The 26,254-nt window shown below is 37.6% G+C and overlaps 1 protein-coding gene across 7 annotated transcripts in view; it reads right to left on the bottom strand.

Annotated features, from left to right (window-relative positions):
- Positions 1 to 26,254, bottom strand: part of brip1 (BRCA1 interacting helicase 1) — a 197,235-nt gene that overhangs the window by 106,817 nt on the left and 64,164 nt on the right. For 6 of the 7 annotated variants that reach the window (XM_055657707.1, XM_055657706.1, XM_055657704.1 and 3 more), the window contains 3 exons: positions 25,402 to 25,567; positions 24,800 to 24,937; positions 18,237 to 18,398 (listed from right to left, as the gene is read on the bottom strand). In XM_055657707.1, the coding sequence (XP_055513682.1) occupies positions 18,237 to 18,398; positions 24,800 to 24,937; positions 25,402 to 25,567 (466 nt within the window). The remainder of the gene's footprint in view (positions 1 to 18,236; positions 18,399 to 24,799; positions 24,938 to 25,401; positions 25,568 to 26,254) is intronic. The other variant, XM_055657703.1, reaches the window with a different exon arrangement.

Here is a 26,254-nt window from a genome sequence, read left to right as displayed (position 1 = left end):
GAACCGCGGGATAATGGATAAACAACAACATACTGAGAAGGGTGTGAAAAACAGGATTTAAATCCGTTAAAAAAAATCCAAATATAAATTGATAGGCCATATAAGTGTGCCTGTGGGATTTTGAAGTTTACTGAAATTAGTTAACAGCAGTCTTTGAATGATCTTGGCTCTTGAAATTCTGACCCTTACTATATTTTCCACATTCCCGATTCACCAGAGATCCATAGATGAATGGGAACAATGGCCAATATCTTCAATTATCAATTATTAAAGTTCTGTCTTACTTTTGTGCTTTTCAAACAGTCATCATATATTTACAGCCCTACCTCTTTGCAGCCATGAAAATAAAGTGACATCAGCTTTAATACTGTACATAATTTGCTGTTGGTTAGCATAGGAGTACACAGGTGCCAGACTTTAAAGTCTAAACTAGATACATTACTGGAGCACTTTCAGGCTAAAACCACATATAAAGAAAAAAAACTATAAACAAGTATGCAAACAAAACTGATTACATTTTTACTGCTGCATTGTTAAACTATTGCAAATAGTAATGGACTTCCTGGCATGAAATGTAAAGTTCAGTGTCCCAAGAGCCCTAATCATCTTCTAATCTATAAACAAGGATTCTGGAATAACATACAGATGTGAAACTTAAACCTGTAAGCATTTTTGGGCACAACATTAATAATAAATATTAAGTGTTATGAGTTAAAACCCCAGTATAAAGAGAATTCTTTTAGCTCATTATCCCATAAATCAAGGCTATACATATGAACAGATTATTAGGTTGTAAGCTTTGTTACAGAACAAAGCCAAAGCAAAAAAAAGAGTGCAGCAAGGCCCTGTTAAAATTTATGCAGGCCAGCATTTTTTCCATGTCTGCTGAAGGCTTCCACTTTGATATGACACATATTGAATGGATCATCCTAGTGCTAGGCGCCAGGCCAGTTTTTATCTTAATGCAGACAGGGCGGCGACACAGACCCTAATGGTCCTTATCTTGATCTTGTGTAAAAGCATCTTGAATTTCTGAGTGATCCTTCTAGTTTCTGACACTCCCTTTCCAACATTGCAGATGACGAAGGCAGTTTGCAATAAGGGACCTTACACCATGTTTTCCAACTGACATACAATACACTGGCAATATTTTACGGCTAGCTTTTCAAAAAGCCATACGAACTAATACAATTCCTAAATACACTGAAAGAGAGCACATGCATCTAATATTGTTTAATGTCATGCCAAAGTACACAGAAGTTTCAGTCTCCAATCTTTAATTCTGGACTGAAAAGTTACTTTTATGAAGAAAGATCTGACTATCTTAAAAGAACATTGCCATTAGTTGACTGTAAATCCAATCAATAATTTTCATCAAGACTATCACTAAGCAGACATGTGTATGTATAATATGGGCAATTTTTGAAGCATTCTTGGAGTTCATGCATTTTGCCTTATGTTATACAAAGGATCAAGTAAGAAAGATCTGTACCTTTTACAGCATTTTTTACTATCTTAGACTGTCAGTCTACAACCAATGTACTTTTTAAAGATACAATCATTATTGTAAAGTAGGAAACACTTATTGTGTTATTATGCACACAATAATGTGGTAATACCCAGATAATGTCTTGTGATTGTTGTCTAAATACCGAATGGACATTGGAACGAATCCACAGACTCTTCCAGGAAACTATGCAAAAGGATCTTTTACACTCACTTGAGAATGCAGTGTGTGCCTCAGATTATGTTTAATTTATTTTTATTTGTTTTTAAGTCATAGAGCTCTAGGACACAGAAGTAGGCACTTCAGCCCAATATGTCCAAGCCAACCATGTTGCTTAAACTAATCTCACTTGCCTGCATCCAACTTTAAGGGCCCTATCTAGCTCTCTCTTGAAAGTATCCTCCACCGCCCTCTGAGGCAGAGAATTTCACAGACTCACAACTCTCTGTGAGAAAAAGTGTTTCCTCGTCTCCATTCTAAATGACTTACCTGTTATTCTTAAACTGTGGCCCCTGGTTCTGGACTCTCCCAACATCAGCAACATGTTTCCTGCCTCTAGCGTGTCCAAACAACTTAATAATCATATGTTTCAATAAGATCCCCTCTCATCCATTCTAAACTCCAGAGTATACAAGCCCAGCCGCTTCATTCTCTCAGCATATGACAGTCCCTCCATCCCAGGCATTAACCTTGTAAACCTATGCTGCACTTCCTCAATAGCAAGTATGTCCTTCCTCAAATTAGGGGACCAAAACTGCACACAATACTCCAGGTGTGGTCTCACTAGGGCCCTATACAACTGCAGAAGGACCTCTTTGCTCCTATACTCAACTCCTCTTGTTATAAAGGCCAACATGCCATTCGCTTTCTTCACTGCCTGCTGTACCTGCATGCCTACTTTCATTGACTGATGAACAAGAACCCCCAGATCCCGTTGTATTTCCCCTTTTCACAACTTGACACCATTTAGATAGTAATCTGCCTTCCTGTTTTTGCTACAAAAGTGGATAACCTAACATTTATCCACATTAAACTGCATCTGCCATGCATCTGCCCACTCACCCAACCTGTCCAAGTCACCCTGCCTTCTCATATCAGGGTGACTGCATGCTCCACATCCACTAACTTCCTCACATTTTTTCAAACATTCCAGTTTAATGACATCCTTCCTATAGCAGAGCTCCATGATATTCCTGACATGTTTTCTGGACAATAGTAACATGTTAGTCAAAAAGCAAGTGATTCACACATTTTCTGGCCTGTTCTTACAGCCACAATATTATGTGGATATTCCAATTGAATTTCTCATCGACGATGACCACAGGGTGTTGACAGTGGGGAACTCAGTTATGATGGGCAGATGTCATGGGCATATTTGGAACACAAATGTTACTTACTACCTAGCAGCCTATCTTCTAGGCCTACAGCATTCAAACATAGACCACTTCACGTAGTGGGAAATTGCAAATAGAAAGGAAGATAATACAACCATTGAACATCCCATCTTTGACTTGATAATGGGGTGAACAATGGTTGAGATGGTGAGGATCTCAAGAGGAAGCCAAGATGAATCATCCACCAGGCACTTTTAGCTTTAAACAGCTGAAAATGTCTTAGCCCTTTATGCTGGCCTATCGTTCAGGAGGGGATATCCTTAGAATCTCCTCTTACTGTCAGCCATTTAATTGCCTGCATCATACATGACTAGATATGGCAAGTACAAGCTCTGATTTGATGTGCCGCTATGTGTTCTGAAAGATAACCACATTTAACAACTCAGCCCGAGGTGGATAATAATTTGTGCTGACAGCACCACATAAATGGACACGCTTACGTAGAGATATTTGGTATGGCACAAAATGCTACAGTAATTTAGCGGGTCAAGCACCATCTCCGGGGAAAATGGATAGGTGAATGTTTTGGGTCAGGACCCTTCTTCAGACTATTGTAGATATTAGAGATATTTAGTTTATACTAGACTAAGTGGGACCCGTTGAGTCCCAGTCACACGGGAGGCCTGGTCCCCCAACGCAACCCATTCCCCAATGCAATATTCCATCACTCACCCTTTCCCCCAATGCAATATTCGACCACTCACCCATAGCCCCGAACTGCGCAGGCGCAGCTAATTTTTCCTCATCCCCGAGCACGCCCTCCCCCTCCCCCTCCTCTTCATGTGTGGGAGGGGATGAGGGGAGGGAAGTGGGGTGTGTGGGGGGGGGGGGGGGGGGGGGTGTGCTTTCCGTTTGGCGACATCGGCGACATCTCCGACTCCAGGCTGGGTCTCTGACTCTGGGCTGGGCAGGGACTTCCACGCTGGGTTGAGCAGGGTCTCCGACGCTGGGCTGCTTGGGGCTGGGCTGCTTGGGGTCCCTCCGAAAATTGTTTCCGGTTGGAAACCTCCACCGGTTATCCTCAGCAGTAAAGACGCGATGGTGCAGGAAGGGGCGGACCGTCCAGGTGAGTGACAGAGGAAGAGACTAATCCGTGCGGCGCTGAACGGCAGGAGTGGAGATCGATCTGCGCACACAGTTTTTAAGATTTTTGAAACCTCGCTAACTCTTACGACATTCAACCGATCGAAACAAAACTTGGTGCAGTCGCAACATAGGAGAACGGTGAGTGAACTGGCGAAAATCGTAGCACTATCGCGAACCGTTTTGGCGCAAATAGAAAGACAGCACAAACCGTAAGATAACAAGATCAGAGTTTTAGTTATGAAGAGATTCAAGTCCAAGTCCTACAAGATAATGTTCTGCACCAAATAGTTCGTCTGATCTATGAAAAAAAAATGTATCTTTCATTTTGCCCCTAAAAACATGTTCATCTTGTGCATTTATCAACTTTTCATTACAGTGTGTGATCACTGAATCAATTAGATTTTGTTACACGAGTCTTAGTAAACAGTCATCTAGTGAATCTGTTAAAATCACAATACACGTGAATATTTGATCATGGCAGGTAAGAATATGCAAAATATTACTTTTGTTTGAAAACGGATCAGCACACATTGCATATACTTAGTATTTTTGGCTTTATTAGAAATGAACAGATTTTGAATAATCATTTTATTCTGTAGTGAGTCCTAAAGAGAAATTGAAGGAATTGTTCCTCATGGCTTTCTTCCATATCTTAAGTCATTAACAAGTCACAAATAACAATACATTCTCAACGATCGCATGCTTCAAAGTCATGTGCTCTGTGATTTTGCCAGTGGCTTGTCAATTATGGTGGAAAAGTATTTTATCGTGAGGGAAGGTTTGAGCTATTTATTATTCTGTTAGTTTGACCTTTAAATTATAGGCAATAGAAATCTCCAACTATTTCAGATTTTTGGAGTGCCTCATATCTGTATATATTTAATAAGTAGCCCGTCTACTCTTTCAATTTAAAATTTCTGGAGAGCAGAAGGGAAAAAATTGGAAAAATAAAACAAAGGATAATGCTGCTGGTGAAAACCTAGTTTGTCCTACATTCAAGAAACAATTCATGGAATTATTTTTGAAAAATAATCAAATTCAGATCATCGATAAAATGCAGTTCAATCTATGCATTAATTGATACATTTAAACGACAATTATTTTATTTATAAATACATTTCTACAAATCAGTTGGGGCAGCCTAGAAGGGAGTAATTTCTCTGGTGCAGGAAGGTGTTCAGCGCTCCTCACTAATCTCCTGGGGGAGATACTTTAGCAAATGGTCTATGAGACTTAAAAATGCATGTAGTTGCTTGTAAAACAAGAGGTATATATATTTTTTTGGTCACAAATGCATTACCTTTCAGGTCCTAAAAAGAAATATACATGTAAAATATACATGTGAATGCTCCTTTGCAGAGAATACAATTAACAAATTGTTGACTGTGGTTTGGAGGCACCTCATTTGTCACTGTAACTGCTTCAGCTTCTTCATTGATTCCTACAAGTTACTTGAGAATGTTACCAAACCCACTCAACTCTAATGCTGACAGAGAGCTTAAATGTAAATAAATAATTCATATAAAGTGCACAATAAACATTGCAGGATAATGTTTTTGTCAATCGGTGAGCTACAAGCACAATATCATTTGAAATGTGAGATCGGAAAAGCTTAAATGTTTTGTGGAAGAAAAAGAACAAAGTAACCTAAAACCCGATAAAAAATACACTTAATCCCTACACTGTAATTTAGATTACAAACAAAGACTTATTTGCATAGGTAAAACAAATGAATAAATTTGTAAATACAAACTTCTTTTGCAAATAAAATAAGCCCTCATTTCCATTATACAAAGCACATTTAGTTTTTGGCATTATTGCCAAACTTCAAAATGAAGATATATTATGATTCCAAAAATAATCACCAATACATTATAGGACACAGCCATTTCCTTCAAGCTATTTAGATGAATATCAATATTTATTTGATATCCAACTGGCACAATTATATAATGGAACAAAGAATTGGTACAAATCTAGATAAACAAACTCATAACTTCCACACTTTTGCTTAGTTTTGACATAGATGAAATGCATTATATAGTAGCTTAACATATTTGGTATCTATCACTATTGCCAATAAAAATCTTCAGAGGTTTATTTTCCAGTCTGTCTAACCTGCCCAATAAAGTATTGATCTCACTTTTCAATTATGCACAATGTTCATCTTTAGTACTTCCAAGTGCCTACTTTGTCAAAGTTTTGTAGTTTTCATGCTTTTGAGCTTCTACTTGCATTAACAATTATGATTATAAGACAGAAAGCGGAAACCAGTGTCCAGAAGGAAAATGAGTGTTTGAATCTCCAGACCCATATGCAAATGATAATTGAAAATCAGCAGGTACAGTTTTAGGAGACAAATATAGGACATCTGCTAAGTCTAGTTTACATTTTTTTTTAAATTCCAAGACAGGAAGCAGAAATTTTGAAAATTACATTTTTTGTAAATGTCAATATTATGAAGGAAATATAGGAAAAAAAATCTGTATTTTCTTAATTCTAACAGATGTTTTTCTTTGTCTTAAAAAACCCTAACGATTCATATTCAAGTTTAATTATTTGATATGTTTCTAGCTGAAGAGATAACCTCCATAGAGTAAACATGTTACAGATTCAAAGCTTTCACATCTCTCTGGAATATAGGATGTCAATCAGGTCCCAGGAACAAAGATGCAAAGTTATATTTTCCAGGAAAGACGTCAAAAATAGATTTGGGGCCACAACTATATATAGTTTTAATATTTTGCTAGTGATCTCAAAGAAGAAAATGCTCAACCAAATTCCCACATCGCCCCTGTCACTAAGATCGCTGCCAACATCCTAAATAATCAATGACCTAAAACTGAGTAAGACCAAACCACAAGAACTGTGGGTTACTAAGAATCAGTGTATTGTAAGGAACAGCTTACTTGCTGATTTGTCAGAGTATCTCCATTTTCAAATTCAATTCAGGGGCAATAATAATACTCACTGCTTTCCAATGGGATCAACTGCTGCATCATTCAGTATAGTGCCATCCATTTTAGCCAGTCCCTCCCTACTTCATTAATGACTATACTGGTACCTCACATAACACCAAGATACATTCCCCAAGCGAGACTAATTGAATCAACTCTAAAAGGGGTCATTATGTATGGCACTCCCACTGGCCGAATGCCAATAACACTATTGGCATGGTGTTATTATATAATAACAGAATATAACCAAAGGCCAAATTAATGTGAACCACATGGCCTCAATCAACAAGCTATCTGAATGAATTCACCAAGCTGGTATGCCATGAAGAATGTTTTGATTTTTCCACATTTTTAATTAAAAATGTTGTTTCAGCCTGTTATAATGGATCAGTACTCTGCAAGGCATCAGTGCTAACACTGGCATAATATAGCTGTAAAATTTTAGATCTTCAAGTTGCAATGCAGTAGCTCAACAAGATTACTTCAAAACCACATTCCTCTCCTGTAATCACGACATCGAAGTAAGGAAGTACAACAATGCTGTAGGAAAACCACGGTTTGGTCCATCAAAGAGGCAATTGTTGTTCATTGCTAGTTCAGAATCTTCTTTACCTCATGCAATCTTGCAGCAGTTTGAGGAGGTGGCCCATTATCACTCACTCTAGGAAATAAAATACCTTGCAGCACTGCCCAGAAAGTCAAATGAAAGAATCCCAGGCAACCCAGTAAGTAATTATTCTTTCCTAGAAGGACACATCTAACTTTTACTTAAACAATTCCAAATTCATGGCAAGGAATAAAAACTTGTGAAAAACATCAATCCAAACACATTATCACTCTGCAAGGTAATTCATTTATTGACAATGTGATGTTTAGTGAAACATATGATCCAAAGTAAAATGTTCAAGGCTATTAACTTGTAAAAGCCTATTATTTTGTTTATAATAAAATATGAATCTGTAAGTACACCACCATTTGCAGTATCATACCCTCAATTCAGTTCTACAAATTATATGTTAATTAGTTATCAATAGAACACGGAAACACTGAAACTATCATATTCAAAATGCTTAAAGCTATTTTAAACTATCCCTTTATAAATATAAAACACTACTTACACAATGAAGTGGACCATGACCTGTGTCATACCATATTGCAGACAATAGAATAAACGTTAGTAACAGTGCACGTCAGTTTCTATCACTATAATTTGTACAAACAGACATAACATGCTCATGACATTGTCTTTTGTGTATCCACACCTAAATATTGCACCTCATCAGGGTCTTTAAGTTATCCTCTATCGCTCATGATAAATTACTGTTCACATTTCTGTTAGCTCCAGCACGCTTCATATCTATTCTTAATGTAACATGTACTCACCAAATATACGGCAGTGCTGAAAATTGGTTTTATGCTTCAATTTAAATAGAAATATTGAATCAAATGACTGAATGAAATGCAAGGAACCATGACAAGCAGAACAAATGGCTATGACTCATTGGAGATGCATATGATTCTCAGCTGGGTTTAGGCCAGTATGTATAAAATAAATAAAACTGTATAACAGAAGTGCACATCGAAGTAGAAACTGCTGTTAACCACGTGTCTGTTATTTTGCATAGTACACATAACCTACATTTTTCTCACAAAATAAATGGATGGCAACAGATTAAATAAAAATAGAAGATGGATCTACTAATAATACAAAATAGTTGCAATACCCTCAACAACACTGGTCAGTTTTCAGTGATACTGATGTGGGTGCTGAGGGAGGGAGTGGGTGCTGTGAGCAGCAAAGGAAAGAGAAGACTCTGATAAACAAATATTCATTTTCCAAGAATTGTTAAACATTTCAAACATCAGCATATATCATTCTGTATACAAAAGTTATACATTTAAAACATGATAAATGTATTTTAGACGCTGCTTAAAAGATTCACCTATTTTTGCATTGAGCAGATGAGTATAACCTGTCAATATGTACGAATTATCTTGGAAACCTTCTATGCCAATGTTTTAAAAGGTCAGAAATTGTCATATAATAATTAGAATGCTTTTCATATTAGCAGGTACATTTTGATAACTATTATATACGCAAATAACAATTCTCAGCTGTTCATTTTGGAGTTGTCAAATGCAATAACCTGCAAAAGCAATACAAAAAACAGCAGCGTAGTGTCAAAAATGAGATGAACTGGTGCTAAGGAGATCAAACTAGATTGTAGAATCCTTTTCCATCCTTTTATTATATTAATAGCTTTTCATCTTCCACAAACACCAACTCTCACCACACAAGCAACACTTTCATGCCCATCATTATCATTAGGAATTATCTTAAAATCAGTTTCATTAAAAATAAATGTAAGCATCCCTAATCACATGACAAAAAGTAACCTCACAATATAGCAGTAAATCTATTTTGCAATCCAAAGCAACAAAATTAATTTTAGATCCACTAGATTTATATCTAATCTGCATTGTTTCTGTACACCAGATAATGTCAGCAGTCAACTCATGTACAACATTAAAACCCAACCCACTCCAAACTCAAGTCTGATTTGTAATAACAAGGAACTGAGATGTTGGTTTACCAAAGAAAGACAGGTCCCGACCCGAAATGTCACCTAACCATGTTCTCCAGAGATGCTGCCGGACCCAGAGTTACTCCAGCATTTTGAATCTTTCTGAGGATTTATAATATTTTCTGCTAAATGACTATTCAATTCTCGCCATATCTAAACACAGCACGCAATGCAGCACGCACATTTGATCCAGTAGTGAGTTGCCTCTGGCCTCAATACTGTGCATCTATGTACCCAGCTTTTAAATCTTAGTCCCAGCCCTTAAGTGTGAACAAATTTATACAAAGGGGAGCAGGGAATACCAATGCAACCAAGGCCTTTCAAAGCTAATCCTACTTAAAGCCAACACCCACTGACCCAACAGGCCTGACCAAAGAAGCCAGTTTTGGCTTTTAAGCTAAACTTCTACAATTAATTAAAAAACATTTCTAATACGATCTAAACTTTTTAAACCAAATGGGAAAAAATAAAATGTTTGCAAAGATTCAAATGTGCAGAGATACAAACACCAGCGCTTTTTCTCTACCATCTCAATCACATCCACTCACTGCGGCACATGCAACTTTAATATACAGCTGAAAGAATGTCTTTCTAGAATATTACAATTTAAAATTATATTATAATAATCAAGTATCAAGTGGAGCGATAAAAAATTATTGTCAACTGGCACTGAAGCAATCTTCGTAACAAATTAAAACAAAAAATCACTATTGTGTTTTAGTCTTACATAAAATACTGCAGCATTTCAGTGAATTATATCACTGAAGATTTGTGATGCAATATTGCAATATGTCTCAGTGGCCTCGGGTTTCCAGGCAAATGCAGGCTGTTGTATGTACAACTGTCAGCTTTTTCCTGAAAAAATCTCAGGTTCAGGATCTTTCTTCTGTGCCAATGTGTCACACAAGGATATGGCAAGGGTATCAAGGTAGGCTAAGGAAATGTATTCACAGCTTGAGACATTGTAACCACTCACAGACCTGTCCACCTTGAAGGATGGCTGGAGCTGTAGCATATCCAGGACACTGGGAGAGACACAACTGTAAAAGGTAAGCCTGACTGCAGTATTGTAGAAGAGGGACATATTGCCCACAACGCCTAAAGAAGCAATGTTATCAATTCTTAAAAATACATTATGATATTTTTAACTGCTTAATGCATTTTTTAATCATATTGAATAATTATGAATCTTAATGATATTATGTCCACACTTTCTTCACAAATCCTTTATTAGTCAATCAAAGAGTAGCAAAATATGTGGGGAAAAAACAGCTTATGTCATGTTTCCAAAGGATAAGACATATAAACAAAATCATTTTTTAGAGAAATTAAGGGTCAGCGATCATTTCCCTCTTTCAATTTTTCCACAGATTGCCCATATAAGTTTGGATTGGCATTATCAACACTTATCCTTAAAAATATCTGTGACAAATAAAGCCAAAATCTCAATTGATGAAAATATCAATTTACAACTAACCCACAACTCTTGGCCTTTGCAGCCATCTGATGGATCTTGACAGAAACTACAGCAAACACAGACTATTTAGGATGCTGAAGTCTCAAGCTAATCTTATTAGATCTTAAACAGTTTATATGACATCTGTTTCTGTGCTCAAACCAGGCGAAGTTTTAGCACATTCTAGCCATCACACATCAATTAATTTTGTTAAATGCAGCAATGTCAATTGGCTTTAATAAATAGTTAAATGTATGCCTGGCAATTTTTATTTTAGGCCAAAATATCCTCCCATTAATTTAAATAGAAAGTGCTGTTATGAATCAACCATATTAAATACATGTTGTAAATAGATTATTGATTTACAATTTTTTCATTTAAGAAACTATAGTATTATCTTCTTGTCACAGGAAAAAAAAAAATCTTGATCTTCAGCCAGAGTTAATATGTTCCAAGTACTTTCTGTTCTACTACTAAAAGCTTAAAATGCCAAGTTTTGTAAACATTTTATTGCTCCAGTTTTAAAAGAACTGCTCTCATCCTCCCAATACTTCTGTCATACTTTCTGAGAATGCAATACAGCTCCATCACCAACTAATGAACAATTCATTTCTCTTCAGGTGTCTTGCAATAATTGAGATGTATTGTGTCAACGTGCAACTGAGATTCTGGTGCTTAACATTAACCTTTTAGAGTAAGCAATGGTATACAACTATTTTTCCGAACTACATATATTCATTTTTGTTTCATGCTATTATTTACAGTTTTCGTTTGATCAAACATCGAAAAGAAACCTGAATTCTGAGTTCCCTGGTGAACAACTGGGTCTTGCATTCTACAATTTCATTGTTAGTCACCTGGAGACATTGTTATATAGCCAGTGGTAGCAGTTGAACCACAAATGATTTTGACATCCCTGAATTAGGAAAGCTTAAAATGTAGACACAAAGAACAAAGAAAAGATGAAGCATTGGAGTAAATTAACGGGTCAGGAAGCATCTATGGGGAATATGGACAGGCGACATTTTGGATCAGGACCCTTCTTTAGACTGAAGGGTCTGGACCCAAAATGTTACCAAGCCATGTTCTCCAGTGATGCTGTCTGATCCGCTGAGTTTCTCCAACATTTTGAGTCTTTTTGTTTCAGGAAGGAGTAAATTTGCAGTCTCTCCACTTCTAATTCTGGTCCTGAAATTACTCCTGATGGTGTAATGTTGAGGGTGTCTGTTAAGGATAGGATTATGATGTTGTTCATCATCAGGCATTACGTAATTATCGCCTCTACATTATGCTAGACATTCAGAAAAAATCTGTAGGAGGGGGCCTAAATATCACACCAAATATCCACTCAGATAAGGAAGACAATATCCCTGAAGTAGAAGAGTAGCTAATTCATCCCTTACGTTTTCTGCCTTTCCACAATTATGGTTGAACTTTTATCCTGGTGCCATTTTCCTTGATCTAATATTTTTAATTATCGGCGAGTGGATAATTTTTCCTTTTATCTAAAAGGCAAATTATTTTGAAAAGGGATGAAAATGGTGGAAGGGAATAAATAAGATTACAGTTCATAAATATTATAGAGCTTTAATGTCAAAATATTTAACAATGATTTTGCTTTGCCCTGCAGGAAAGTATTTTAAGATCACCAATGCCTTTGATTGAAAAATGGACGGGAGGAAGCAAGGAAAATCAGTTCTCCTTCCAGCCCATGGAGCTTGTTCCACAATTAAGTGTGATTATGGTGGAGCAGAATCCCAACTCTATTTATCCATCATGAATACAGCCTGATGCATAAATTCAAAGCAAAGATATTTACAGTTTTGCTCATAACATCAGAACAAGGTACATTATTGTCACGATTATCTGATCGCAACAGTGCTATGGTATGCCTTTCCCAACAGATATGGGAAATCAAGGAGTGTCCTTGACGACTATGTCTGCAAGAAATGTATACAGCTGCAGCTCCTCTCAACTTGCATGGACCACCAGTTGGAGCGCCAGTTGGACATGTTGAGGAGCATTTTGGAGGAAGAGGGTTATAGACAATAGTTTCAAAGGGCAGGCTCCGCCCAAGTTTCAGCCAGACAGATGGGCAATGGTCATAGTGAATACTGTTCCAGGAGTGGTGGCCTCTCAGGGCAAATAACAGCAACACCACCACATCTGCCTCTGTTGAAAAGCATCCTGGGCGAGCAATATGATTACGGGGCTCTTACTGTCATGGGGACAGACAGACATTTCTGTGGCTTCAAGCAAGACTTCAGGATGGTATTGCCTCCTTAAAGACATGGATGTCTCTCCAATGGCAAAGAACATTCTGAGAGGGGAGTGTGAGCAGCCAGGGGTCGTGGGCCATAATAGTGCCAATGACAGGTAAGAAGGGGGATGAAGTTCTGCAAAGAGAATTTTGGGAGTTAGATAGCAGGTTAAAAAACAGTACCTCCAGGTTTGTTATCTCAGGATTACTATGTATGCCATGAACTAGTGAGGCAACAAGTAGAAATGCAGAGCAGCTCAGCATGTGGCTGATGCAGGGGGGAGGGCTTCAGATATATGCAATCCTCCAGGCAGGAGGTACCTGCACAAGTACAGGTTGCACATGAAGTGGAAGAGAAACAATATCCTCACAGGGAGGCTCACTAATGCTTCTCAGGAGGGTTTACAGTAGAGTGACAACAAGATGAGAATCAGAGCGGCAGATCAACAAATGATGGGATGGCAGAAGTTATTGTTCCAACATCCATCATCATGAGGTGCTTCAAGAGGCTGATCATGGCACAGATCAACTCCAGCCTCCAAGACAGGTGATCTACATAATTCACCTACTGACTCAACAGGTCCACACAGACGCCATATCCCTCGACCTACGCTCAACCCTGGAATATCTTGATAAAAAGGACACTTACATCGGACCGCTATTTGTTGACAATGGCTCTGCCTTCAACACCACCATACTCATTTCCAAACCTCTGAACCTAAGGCTCAGCACCCCTTCTCCAACTGGATCCTCAGTACACAAATTGCTGGACCTGCAGACAATGAAGAAGGTTGTCAAATGATACAGCAGGGTATGGATCAGCTACGATGTGGGTGGATAAATGGCAGATGGAATTTAATCCAGGAAAGTGTGAGGTGTTTTGCACTTGTGAGGCCAAAATGTAAGGGGAAAGGGGGAAAAGCATAGTTAATGGCAGGTCCCTTATCAGCATTGATGCACAGAAGAGTCCAAGTCCATAGCTCCATGAACTCAGCAAAATAAATTGATGGAATGATAAAGAAGGCGTATGGTGTGCTTGCCTTCATTGTCTGGTCATTGCATTTAAGACCCAGGAAGTCATGTTGCAGCTTTACAAAACGTTAGTCAGGCCATATTTGGAGTAATGTGTGCATTTAGAGTGGGTGCAGAAAGGTTTACCTAGATGCTGTCTGGTTTAAAGAGCATTAGCTGCAAGGAATGCTGGACAAACTTGGATTTTTTTCCTCTGGAGCGTCAGATGCTGAGAGGAGACCAGAGAAGTTCTTAAAATTATGAGCACCATAGACAGATTTTTCTATCCAAGGGCGGGAATGTCAAATACTGAAAGCGGGAAGTGCCAGGAACAACTGCCAGGGTTGGTGCAAACAAATATGACAGTGACATTTAGGATGCTTTTAGATGAATATGAATATACAGGGAATGAGGGGAAGTGGATCATGTGCAGACAGAAGGGAGCAATTTAATTTGGCTCAGATAAACACACAAAGCTGGAGTAACTCAGCAGGACAGCCAGCATTTCTGGAGAGAAGGAATAGGTGACGTTTCAGGTCGAGACCCTTCTTCAGACTGGTTAGGGATAAGGAAAATGAGAGATATAGACGGTGATGTGGAGAGATAAAGAACAATGAATGAAAAATATGCAAAAATGTAACGATGATAAAGGAAACAGGCCATTCATTGTAAGCTGTTTGTAGGGTGAAAATTAGAAGCTAGTGCGACTTGTGTGGGGGAGGGATAGAGAGAGGGAATGCTGGGGCAACCTGAAGTGAGAGAAATCAAAATTCATGCCACTGGGCTGTAAGCTGCCCAAGCGAAATACGAGATGCTGTTTCTCCAATTTGCATTTAGCCTCACTCTGACAATGGAGGACACAGAGAACAGAAAGGTCTGTGTAAGAATGGGAAGGAGAATTAAATTTGTCCAGCAACCAGGAGATCAGGTTGGTTCCAACAGGCTGAGCGATGGTGTTCCGCGAAACTATCGCCCAATCTGCGTTTGGTCTCGTCGATGTATAAGAGTCCAGATCTTGAACAACGGATACAGTAGATGAGGTTGGAAGAGGTGCAAGTGAACCTCTGCCAAACCTGAAAGGACTGTCAGGGTCCCTGGACAGAGTCGAGGGAGGATGTATAGCGACAGGTGTTGCATCTTCTGCAGTTGCAGGGGAAGGTACCTGGGGAGAGGGTGGGAAGGGATGTTAACCAGGGAGTTGCGGAGGGAACGGTCTCTGCGGAAGGCGGAAAGGGGAGATGTGAAAATCTGGTTAATGGTGGGATCTCGTTGGAAGTGGCGAAAAATTTGGTATGTGACACACTTTCTCTCACTTCAGGTGAATATTGATTTCTCTCACTTCAGAAAGCCCCGGCATTCCCTCTCTCTCTATCCCTCCCCCAACCAAGTCGCACTAGCTTCTCATTTTCACCCTACAAACAGCTTACAATGGCCTGTTTCCTTTATCATCATTACTTTTTTGCATCTTTCATTCATTGTTCTTTATCTCTCCACATCACCGTCTATAACTCTCGTTTCCCTTATCCCTAACCAGTCTGAAGAAGGGTCTCGACCCGAAAGGTCACCTAATCCTTCTCTCCAGAGATGCTGCCAGTCCCGCTGAGTTACTCCAGCTTTTTGTCTATCTTCGGTTTAAACCAGCATCTGCAGTTCCTTCTTACAAATTTAATTTAGCTTCATGTTTGGTATATACCGCGTGGGCTGACGGGCCTACGTCTGTGCTGTTCTATACTCTAACATTCAGTGTGTCACATTGTAACAAACATGCAAGCTATATAGGGTGTATAACTAACCTTACAGTAGATAAGCAGAGAGAGAGAGAGACCACCCGTTTAAAGTGAAAATTACTGCAGGTCTCGATAGTAAATTAATCATGAAATGGCCACCCATGTAAGAGGACCACCCTCAGTCCCCAAGGTTGCAGTTATAAAACACTGTTCACTAGACTTGTTAATTTTAGCTCCACTTCATAAATATATAAAGAGAACATCAATCTGAAATATATTTGGTTTAATAAGAAGACCACTACTAAAAGTAAATTGTAAAAAATTCAAATGCATTTCAAAGTTTAAAGATGTACTAAAGCGAATCCTGCAACTTAACCAACTTTGATTACCAGAATTGTAGGGTTTGATGTTTACAGGAATTCATCACAGAGAACATTTATTAGTTTTCCTTAACAGTTATTTCTGTACATTTTGTTTTGCAATGACTCAATTTCAGATTTACAAAAAGACCACTTTTGTTTTATTCAGTTTTGAACTATTTTACATAAATGCCTGTAAATAGAATACGTTTCCACTTTTTCTTTTTTTCTGGCTCACTCCCAAGGCTGCTTTAACAGAAACCAGTCACAAGATTAAAACTACATTAAAAGTGTTACCTATTGCACCGGGCTTTCTTTTTATTTCTTTGGCTCAAGGTGATAATTTGGTATCAATTGGTACAAGTTATGGGTAACATTTTAATGGCCAGAATAAATTCATATCAAGACGTCGATAAAGTAATATGAAGACAAAGAGACTGTAGATGCTGGAACTAGAATAAAAACTGAACGCTGGAAGAACTCAGTGGATCAAGCAGCATCTGTAGATGCAAAAGATACAAGTTTACATAGAAGTCTGAAACATCAATGTACAACTTTAGTCTCCACAGATGTCGTTTGACCTACTAAGTTCTTTCAGCATCCCGTTTTCTTTCTCAACTCAATTAAGATGGCTTTTGCAGCAGCAATGGGAGCATACTTGCACTTAAATTGCCAGGGCACAATAGGTTACAGACCAAGTGCTGGGAAATGGGATTAGTATCGATAGGTACTTGATAATCAGCAGGGACACAGTGGGACAAAGGGGCTTTTTTTACTGTATGAATTATGTTCATATCACATCTACCTCAATTAAAATCAAACAGATCCTCTTAAAAACTTGTATCTAATTTACAATAACATCAGTCTCAACTTGTTTGGTTATTCAATCTTTTACTACTTAAGAGTAAAATTGAATATGATATTTACCTTACATGTCTGGTTTAAGAGAAAATTGAGCTCAAGAGTAAATCCCAATAAATCTTGCTCTTTCAGAGTAAATATTAAAAACAATTTTCCCCAATTATTTGAAAAAATACCATCCATAATGCTGTTTCTCTTCCTTTGATAGGTTAGCATTCAGTACCAAAATGACTGAACTGACATATTTGACTCAAACAACTCACAAGCACCTAGAAATAGTTGTATTGATTTGTATGCATGTCAGCAGTTTGGCCTATTCTAAAAGCCAGTCAGAAAACAGAAGTGTGCAGCTGTATTCAGGTACTAAAATGGTTCCAGCATGGCTGTTCCTTATTTCTATGGATGTCATTTTTAAAAGCAGATAAATAATGTTTGACGTTCACTGAAATTCAGATTCACTGAGAAAACATTGTTTTATTTCAGGACTATTTTTAATATATTTTATCTTTGCAATGATGCATAATTTCATCTTGGAGCCACAAGAGACTGCAAATGCTGGAAACTGGAGCAAAACAAACTAATGGAGGTAATCCATGGATCAAGGAGCATCTGTGGAGGCAAAGAGGTAGTCAACTGTTCATGTCAAGACCCTGCACCAGGACTGATAATGCCACAGATGCTGCTTGACCTGCTGAGTTCCTCCAGCAGTTTTCTGTTTGCTCCATAATTTCACGTTATTTGCATTTAAGTGCAATGATATTTCGTGGAAACAATGATCAACTGACTTAGCATCAAACAGCATCACAGGAAGACAGATGAACATTTACAGTTTATAATATTTTTGTAACAGTGCAAAATAATGGAAGTGATATTTTGTAGTTGATTGTATTGTAAACAACATTTAAATCAATGATTAGCATTGGTCACATAATTATTAGAAGGATATACAAAGCCATTGCATCCTGCAAATTTATTTGCTTATTAGTGAAATACGGATTATATATTTTATCTTAGGATTGTTATTTTTTTTTACCTTATATGAAGCCAAAAAACAGAGTACACCATGAGTGACAACTTGACAAATCTTCAAGAGCAATTCTCCTAGCTCATCCTGGAACTCAAATGTCTCAGTATGTTGGAAGGTGGCACAGAGTTTTCGCCCATTTGGCCCCATTCCAATTGTTCCTACCCATACCTAGAAAATAAATTAAAATTACAATAGTTTTGCAGGAATTCATACTGTCAGGATACCAGGAGTGTCCAAGAATAGTTCAATATAATTGTAAAATTCGCATCGGCTTTCCCAATTCCTCCCCCACACCCCTTTAAAAACCACCATGAATCAAATATGGACACAAATGCCATCTTGGCTACACAACAAAGATGCTAAAGTTAATGAAGCTTTCTGTCACTTTCAGAAACATTAACATATGTTGATAATCTAACAGAGCAATTGTAATGAGCCCAAAACTGAACATGATAAAGAAAAGTTAAAAATACTCTGTACATTTGGCAGCATCTGTGTAATAAGAAACAGAGTTAAAGTTATAGGCCGATTGCCTTTCATTAGATTAATATTTGCACAAAGAATCACATTGATTTATTCAAGACCCACCAGTACCATATTATACCCAACCAATAGTTTGTAGGTAATATTAGAGAAGTAAGTTTTGACGAATTTCTTACTTTCTGCATCTTGCCCAGCAACATACTTTGCCTGGTGAATGCTTTGTCAATCATTCCTAGCAAAATGTGCTTTTAGTTTAGTTATACAGCATGGAAACAGGACCTTCGCCCCATTAAGTCCATGCTGACCAACGATCACCCATACACTACCTTTATCCTTCACACTTGGGACAATTTACAGAAGCTAATTAACTTACAAACCTATACTTTACAAACCAGAGCACCTGGAGCACACGGTCAGAGAGAATGTACAAACTCCGTACAGAGAGCACCATAATCAGGAACGAACCTGGGTCTCTGGTGCTATGGCAGCAACTCTATTGCTGTGCCATGCTATTCTAGGAATATGGGTGCAGACAACAGTTGTGCTGTTTCCCCCAATGCATTATCCAGTCGTATTGTGCCACATATTTACAATTTTTTTGCCAAGTAATTTTGTCAAGTTCCTTCAAATTCTGTCAAGAGTGCTAGTAGTCATACGGATCGGGAAAAGAAAAATCAAAATTCTTACTTGCTCCAGCTCTACAGATACATTAACAACATAACAAATAAATGTACATTAACAATAATTCAATAAATTATCAGTTATATTAGGTAACCAGACTCTAAGAGTGCAAGGTAAAGTACGTAGTGCAATCTTACACAAAATCCATAATAGTGTGGTGTCAAGGTAGGGTTAGGTTACGGATTTGCAGTCCTGTTCATGAACCTGATGGTTGATGGGAAGAAGTTGTTCTTGAACCTGACGGTAATGATTCTCAGGAGCAAAATGTGAGTGTCCAGGGTGATGTGGATCTTTGATTTGATTTGGCTTGATTGCACTTATACATAATAACAAAGACAATAGTTGCAGGAGTAGGTCATTCAGCCCTTCCGGCCAGCACCGTCATTCAACGTGATCATGGCTGATCATCCACAATCAGTATCCCATTCCTGCCGCCTCCCCATACCCCTTGATTCCGCTAACCCTAAGAGCTCTATCTAAAGGGGCTGGCCCACTGCGGCAACCTAATCCGCGGGTTTAGAAGAGTTTAGGAGGGATTGAAAAAATGTCATGTTGAAGACCTCATTCGACTATGTAGAAGACTTCCTTCAACCTCCTTCGACTATGTTGAAGACTAGCTTTGATTAGCTTTGGGAAAATTGGACTCATGAATAGTGGAGAGTGAAGACGACCTCCTTCGACCCCTCTTCGACTATGTTGAAGACTTACTACGACTACCTTCGATTACCTTCGACTACCCTCGATTACCTACGAATAACATGCTGACCTACTACGACCTACTTCAACTAAACCTATGAGTAAAAAACGTATCGATTTTTTCCATGGCGACATTTTTTTTACTCGTGGGCATTTTTCAACATTTTTCAACATGTTGAAAAATACGCCACAACCTAGCTGAGGCCTCGAGTACGCGGGGACTACCCTCGAGCATGAAGAGAGTTACAAAGACCTCCTAGGACCTCGTGTCGACCATGCTGCGAGTACGAGTCGAGGGCAAACTCACCAGAGCTCGCAGTTTAGGTCGCCGCAGTGGGACAGCCCCTTAACTCTCTTTGGAATGCTTCCAGTGAATCGGCCTCCACTGCCTTCCGAGGCAGAAAATTCCACAAATTCACAACTCTCTGTGTGAAAAAGATTTTCCTCATCACAGTTCTAAATGGCCTATCCTTTATTCTTAAATTGTGGCTAGGCAAAAATGCTGGAGAAACTCAGCGGGTGAGGCACCATCTATGGAGCAAAGGAAATAGGCAACGTTTCGGGCCAAAACCCTTCTTCCCCTGGTTCTGGACTCCCCCAACATCGGGAACATGTTTACCGCAACTAGCATGTCCAATCCCTTAATAATTTTATATGTTTCTATAAGTTCTTCGCTCACCCTTCTAAATTCCAGTGAATACAAGCCCAGTCACTCCATTCTTCCATCATACGAGTCCCGCCATCGCGGGATTTAACCTCATGAACCTACACTGCACTCCATCAATAGCAAGAATGTCATTCCTCAAAATATGTACAATATAATTTGACTGGATAGCACACAAATAAAGTTTTTTATCCATATCACATATAACATTTATACACCTATATTAACACAAATATCAAAGCCATTTCATTTTTGTCAGAGCAGAAGTTAGAAGGTGAGAGATTCACAGCAGTTTGAAATTGTAAGAAAGGCAGAGATTTGCAGTAGCTTCTCAACACGTAGTGGTATCTTATTTTTCAAAATATGGGGGTTTGTGGAAATGGAATAAGTATGTATTGATGGACGTTCAGTCTCCCGGACAAGTCAGCGTTTTGCAGGTTACAGCTAAATATAATAACTGTATAGATGTCATTATTTTTTCAACTCTCTTGATGAATATTGTAATCTAAAATTCTGAAACCAATAATTACATAAAATTAAATCATTTTCTCTCACAGCGATAATTAGGCTCTAAGGTATCCCACTGGTTTTACTCAAGTCATAATCTGATTATTTTTTGATATTCAATGAGCTATATTATTTTATTATTTAACTATATTATTGCTGAAGTCAATAATATATTTCTCTCTGCCAAATATTTTAATGCTCCCCAAAAGTCTAATCTTATGTAATTTAGTTCAGTTTAGAGATACAGCATGGAAACAGGCACTTCGGCCAACCGAGTCCTCGCCTGGAGAAAACCCACGCGGTCACATTGGTTTTGGGATCTCTGAAATATGTTGAGGAGCTGGGAGGGGGGGGCGATTTGGGCTGTTCTTCCTGATTGCTATTCCTGTTGAACTTTCTTGTTGATCTATCTAAAAAGTGTTTGTGAGACTTCACCATGATACCTTTCAGGATCTCACTGTTCAGGTTCAAGGTATAACAACAATATCATGTATAGTACAGAATGTATTAGTGTTGGACATTGCATTAGAGCAAATAAGTTATTATTACTGGGAAACATAAAGAAAGTACTAAACCTATTGTTAATTGGTTTGCTTGTGGCTGCTTGTCGAGTACCTTGTGATTCCTAAAATAAATCTGAATATTACATTTAAATTGTTTTTGTTTGTAAATCAAGTGATATAGCTCAAGAAATTGTTCAATTTACCTTGCCCAAAAGACTATTCTTAAGTATTATTAAACTAAACTAGATATGCATGCTATTCTACACAATGATAATCTATTTGTGGGAAGCATATAAGCAAATTAAGGTCTTAACAGATAATGAAATTTCATTGAAATTGTTACTGACTTTCAATGGTGAAATAGTTAAGATAGCCGACAGGCAATGTATTTTTCAACTACACAAGTGTAACCTAATCTTCTGTATTATATTGCACAGATCCAATGGAGGAAAACTTAAGACATTATGAGGCTGACTTTGCTGCTAATAACCACTGTTTAACTCATAAACTGGTGCTCCAGCACTGATGTTGACTGATAATTTACAGATGTACAGGTAATTTCCTAACTGCTGACATTTAAACTAGAGCTGTAACGAAGTGCGATTTTTATTTAGCTTTGAAGCTTTAACTGTAAAAGATAATGAAGCTTTGAACGCCATTTTAAGTTAAAATTTCAGATATACAAGATCAGGAACGAAGGAGAAAATATCATGAATGCAGGGCACAAAGACCAATATGCATAAAAGCAGAAACATGCAGCAACATGATCTTTGAGCTGATATATTAACCCCAAAGCAGATCAGAATAAAGTATTCCTTTAATTTTAACTAAACAACATTCTTTAGAAGTAACTATTCAGCACAATACAACACAATATACAAAGTACCTTTTTGGACATTTAGTTAAAATAGGTGGTTTGGTGGCTGAATCTACTTGCAAGTTTTCTCCAAATACATTCTAGGATGAATCCTTCGGATCTGAAAATCAGATCCATCACTCACTTTTTACAGTAGATTTTAAAATTTTATGGCATAATTTAAAAATAACAAAACTTCCTAATTGTTTCTTCAACCTAAAACAAATTAGCTCAACATGAACCATAAGATAGCCATCATGTCCAATGCAACAGAAGTCAACATTTTAAATTCAATGTACTTCAAATACTTTGGGACACTTCTCAGGAGGGTGTATAAACCTGCTCTATAAATTAACATAGTAATTTTAGGAGAATTCTAGTATTAGTTACCTTTCTTGTTGCTGCTGCTTCGATGAAAGCGCCTCATTGCTCTAGACTGATCACTGCATGGCTAACTTTCCAAGCATAATAGTTATAACCCACTATTTGATCAGTACATCATTAATCTAGTCAGAATGTTGCTAACGCACACTAATGCACCCAGAGATCTGTTTTACACAGATTTGTGGTGCCTGCCATGAGGACACCATGTCTTTTAAGTGTGTATAGTTTCATCATGGCATTAAATCTATGATATTTATTCAATAGTGTTATATATTTTGGTTTGGAGGAACAATACAAGACCTCAAATAATTCTGATGATTTTCGTTGGATCATCTTTGGAGCAAAATTAGTGGATTATTTGTATATCAAAAATATTAATCCCATGTTACGATCTAGTGATTATTTTGAGGAACCACACTGACAAATCATGTACTGATCTCTCTTCTGCACAACACTGTGCAGTACTCTACCATTCACTGTGAAGGTCCTGCCCACATTTGACTTTTCAAAATGCAATCCCTCACAAATATCTGAATTAAACTCCATTAACCATTCCTCGACCCACTTGCTCAGCTGATCTAGATCTCATTGTCATTTTTGATAAGCATCTTCCCTGTATATGAAACCACCTATTTTAATGTCAAACTATTTTCATCTTAACCTAAACTGTTATTTTAAGGGTATAATGGTTCAAAGAGAGTTTCAGGCAAGCATTCCTCTCCAACTGCTTCTGGAACACAAACATATGGTGGTCACTCTTATTTCAATTAGTTAAAGCATTCAGGAGAATATTAAAAAAAGTTCACCTGATCTCATACTTTCAGCAAACCCAACAAGTCTTAGAAATGCCCTTGCTTTTTATGCACAGCTTCACAATGTTATTAAAACGGGACAATTTTATATGCAAATTTTAAGAGCATATATCAGAGTTTTATTGCCAACCATGTTATCTACTCCTATATGCATTGCCTTGGTGGTCTCCCGGTCAATTTTCTTCACTAACATTTTGCAGACGAGTGCAATTTTCACCCCCAGTTTGCTTTGATCCAATGCAGTATTTACTAATCAGGTTTAAATAAGAGCTGAGTACACATATGTTCTGTTCTGCATAAAATGTGCTCTGTTCATTATTTCAAGTTAACCAAAATAAAGAATGTTATTAGTGGGCCTCACCAGATGGCATAATCTCAAGTTAAAAAACATAAAACTAATGAAGTCTCAAACATTCCTATGGTGCATCTATATAATGCAGATGTTTGAACTTATTTAATGGGTTGTGTGCGTACACTGTATCCATGATTTTTTTTCTAGTCATTTAACTCTTTCGCCAATCTAGTGGTATCTGTAACCAGACAAATAGATACCAAGCATAAGAATCCATATGCTCATAAATATTTCATACAAAAAAAGTTATAATTTGAAAGAAAACAAAAAATACTGGAAAGTCAGCAGGCCAGACAGCAGCCGTGCAATGAGAAATAATTAATGTTTCAAGCCTGGGAAGAAGAAATATCCAGGAACTGAAACATGAATTGCTTTTATTTCCAAAGGTGCTGCCTGGCCTGCTGTGTGTTTCCAGCATTTACATGTTTTGATTTTTATATATCAAAATTGTTGTGAAGGGTCGCTGCCTGTTTCTGTTCAGAAATATTGTCTGTTTCTCTTTCCATTGATGCTGCCCAACTTGCTGAGTTTTTGCAACAGTCTCTGCTTTTGCTTTTTATAATTTGAAAGAGGTCTTTGGTCACTTGGTCACTAAATCTTCGGTTTAGAAATAAATAATGGGTCTTCTTACCTGAGAGTTATCAATTACATGATTAGCCTCCAGTTGGATATTGAACTTTACACCCAACTCTGAAGAGAAAGACTCCATTGGGGATAACGTTCCTGATGTTAGAACAATTGATCTAACAACATTGAGATCTGAACAAGCCTGTAGAAAAAACACAAAAGTAAAAATATGTTTGTTGTTTGTTTCTATTAATAAATGTTCAGCTGGCTCTTATTTAGTGAAATAATATAATGAGCAGCAGAGTATAATTAGTATCCAAAAATACTTATTTTGTTCTTAGATTTGCAGTCAGGCGTATAGACCTCACTCTGGCAATGGACAAGATGCAAAAAGAGCAAGTGGACAGGCCATGGGTAAGGAACAAGCAATGAATGAGGTGAGTAATGAATGCTAGTTAGAAGACAGGGAGAGGGAACTTGAATGAATAAAACTAAAATCCCTACAGATATAAATAGAATTTAATGATAATCTCAAGATTACATTACACCCGCCATGAAACATTCAGTATTATTAATCCACAGAGTGTCCCACAGAACTACCCAGCTTTCCATCAGTGCAAACTGACAAAAAAATTGAAAACTATCCTCTTGGATTACCATACTCACCACTGCTGGATTTAAACACCAAAAATTCAATGTCCGTACAGCAGACTTCTTGCGTGCATTTCTCTTCTTGTGAGGCCGTGCAAAGAAACCATTTTCATCAATGAAATCTGGCTGGTTGGTCCAGGTGTAAACCTGTTGTACTGCCACCCTGTAGTCTTCTGCAAATCTTTGGCAATAAGATACCATAATCAAACATGATATTAATGCTACACAAATGCTGGAGTTTCTCCAGCATTTTTGTGTACCTTCGATTTTCCAGCATCTGCAGTTCGTTCTTAAACATGATATTAATGCTTATCACAGCAAACCTCCCCTCAAAGAATATGCAATAAATGTTTGTTGTTAAAAGAAAATGCAGCTTCCAAGACATTGAATGGGTTTCTCATGGGCAAAATTAAAAATGCACAAAGTTAGAAACTTTGAAACTTAGAAACTTCAACCATAGGTTTTTATACAGCCAATGGTTATTTAATTTACTTTGGGGGTGGAATAGATTACTCTATTACAAAAGCAAGGCATTTTTTAAATGGCATATCAGTTAGTAATTCAGATAAATAAAAATAAAAACTCAACTTGTAGAAACTAACACTACAAACTTAATTTTCTATAAAATGTTCACATTTCGTTCAAAAGTTTAAAATCACATTTATTTGCATCCATAGACTTAAGCAATCCCTTCGCTTTTAGCAGCTTCAGAAAGTAATAGGCTTCAATGATATTCATATAAAACTGCATGGGTATGTTTAATTGGGAATGATCCTAGGTTTAAATATTATAACTGTTTTTGGTAGTTCTCCAATACATTGACTTAAATTTTGGTGCCCCATCTCTAAGATCTGGGTTAAATAATGTC

The sequence above is a fragment of the Leucoraja erinacea genome, chromosome 28 (genome assembly GCF_028641065.1).
Source record: "Leucoraja erinacea ecotype New England chromosome 28, Leri_hhj_1, whole genome shotgun sequence".
NCBI classification, from domain to species: Eukaryota; Metazoa; Chordata; class Chondrichthyes; order Rajiformes; family Rajidae; genus Leucoraja; species Leucoraja erinaceus.
This window is presented reverse-complemented; position numbering and strand designations above follow the sequence as displayed.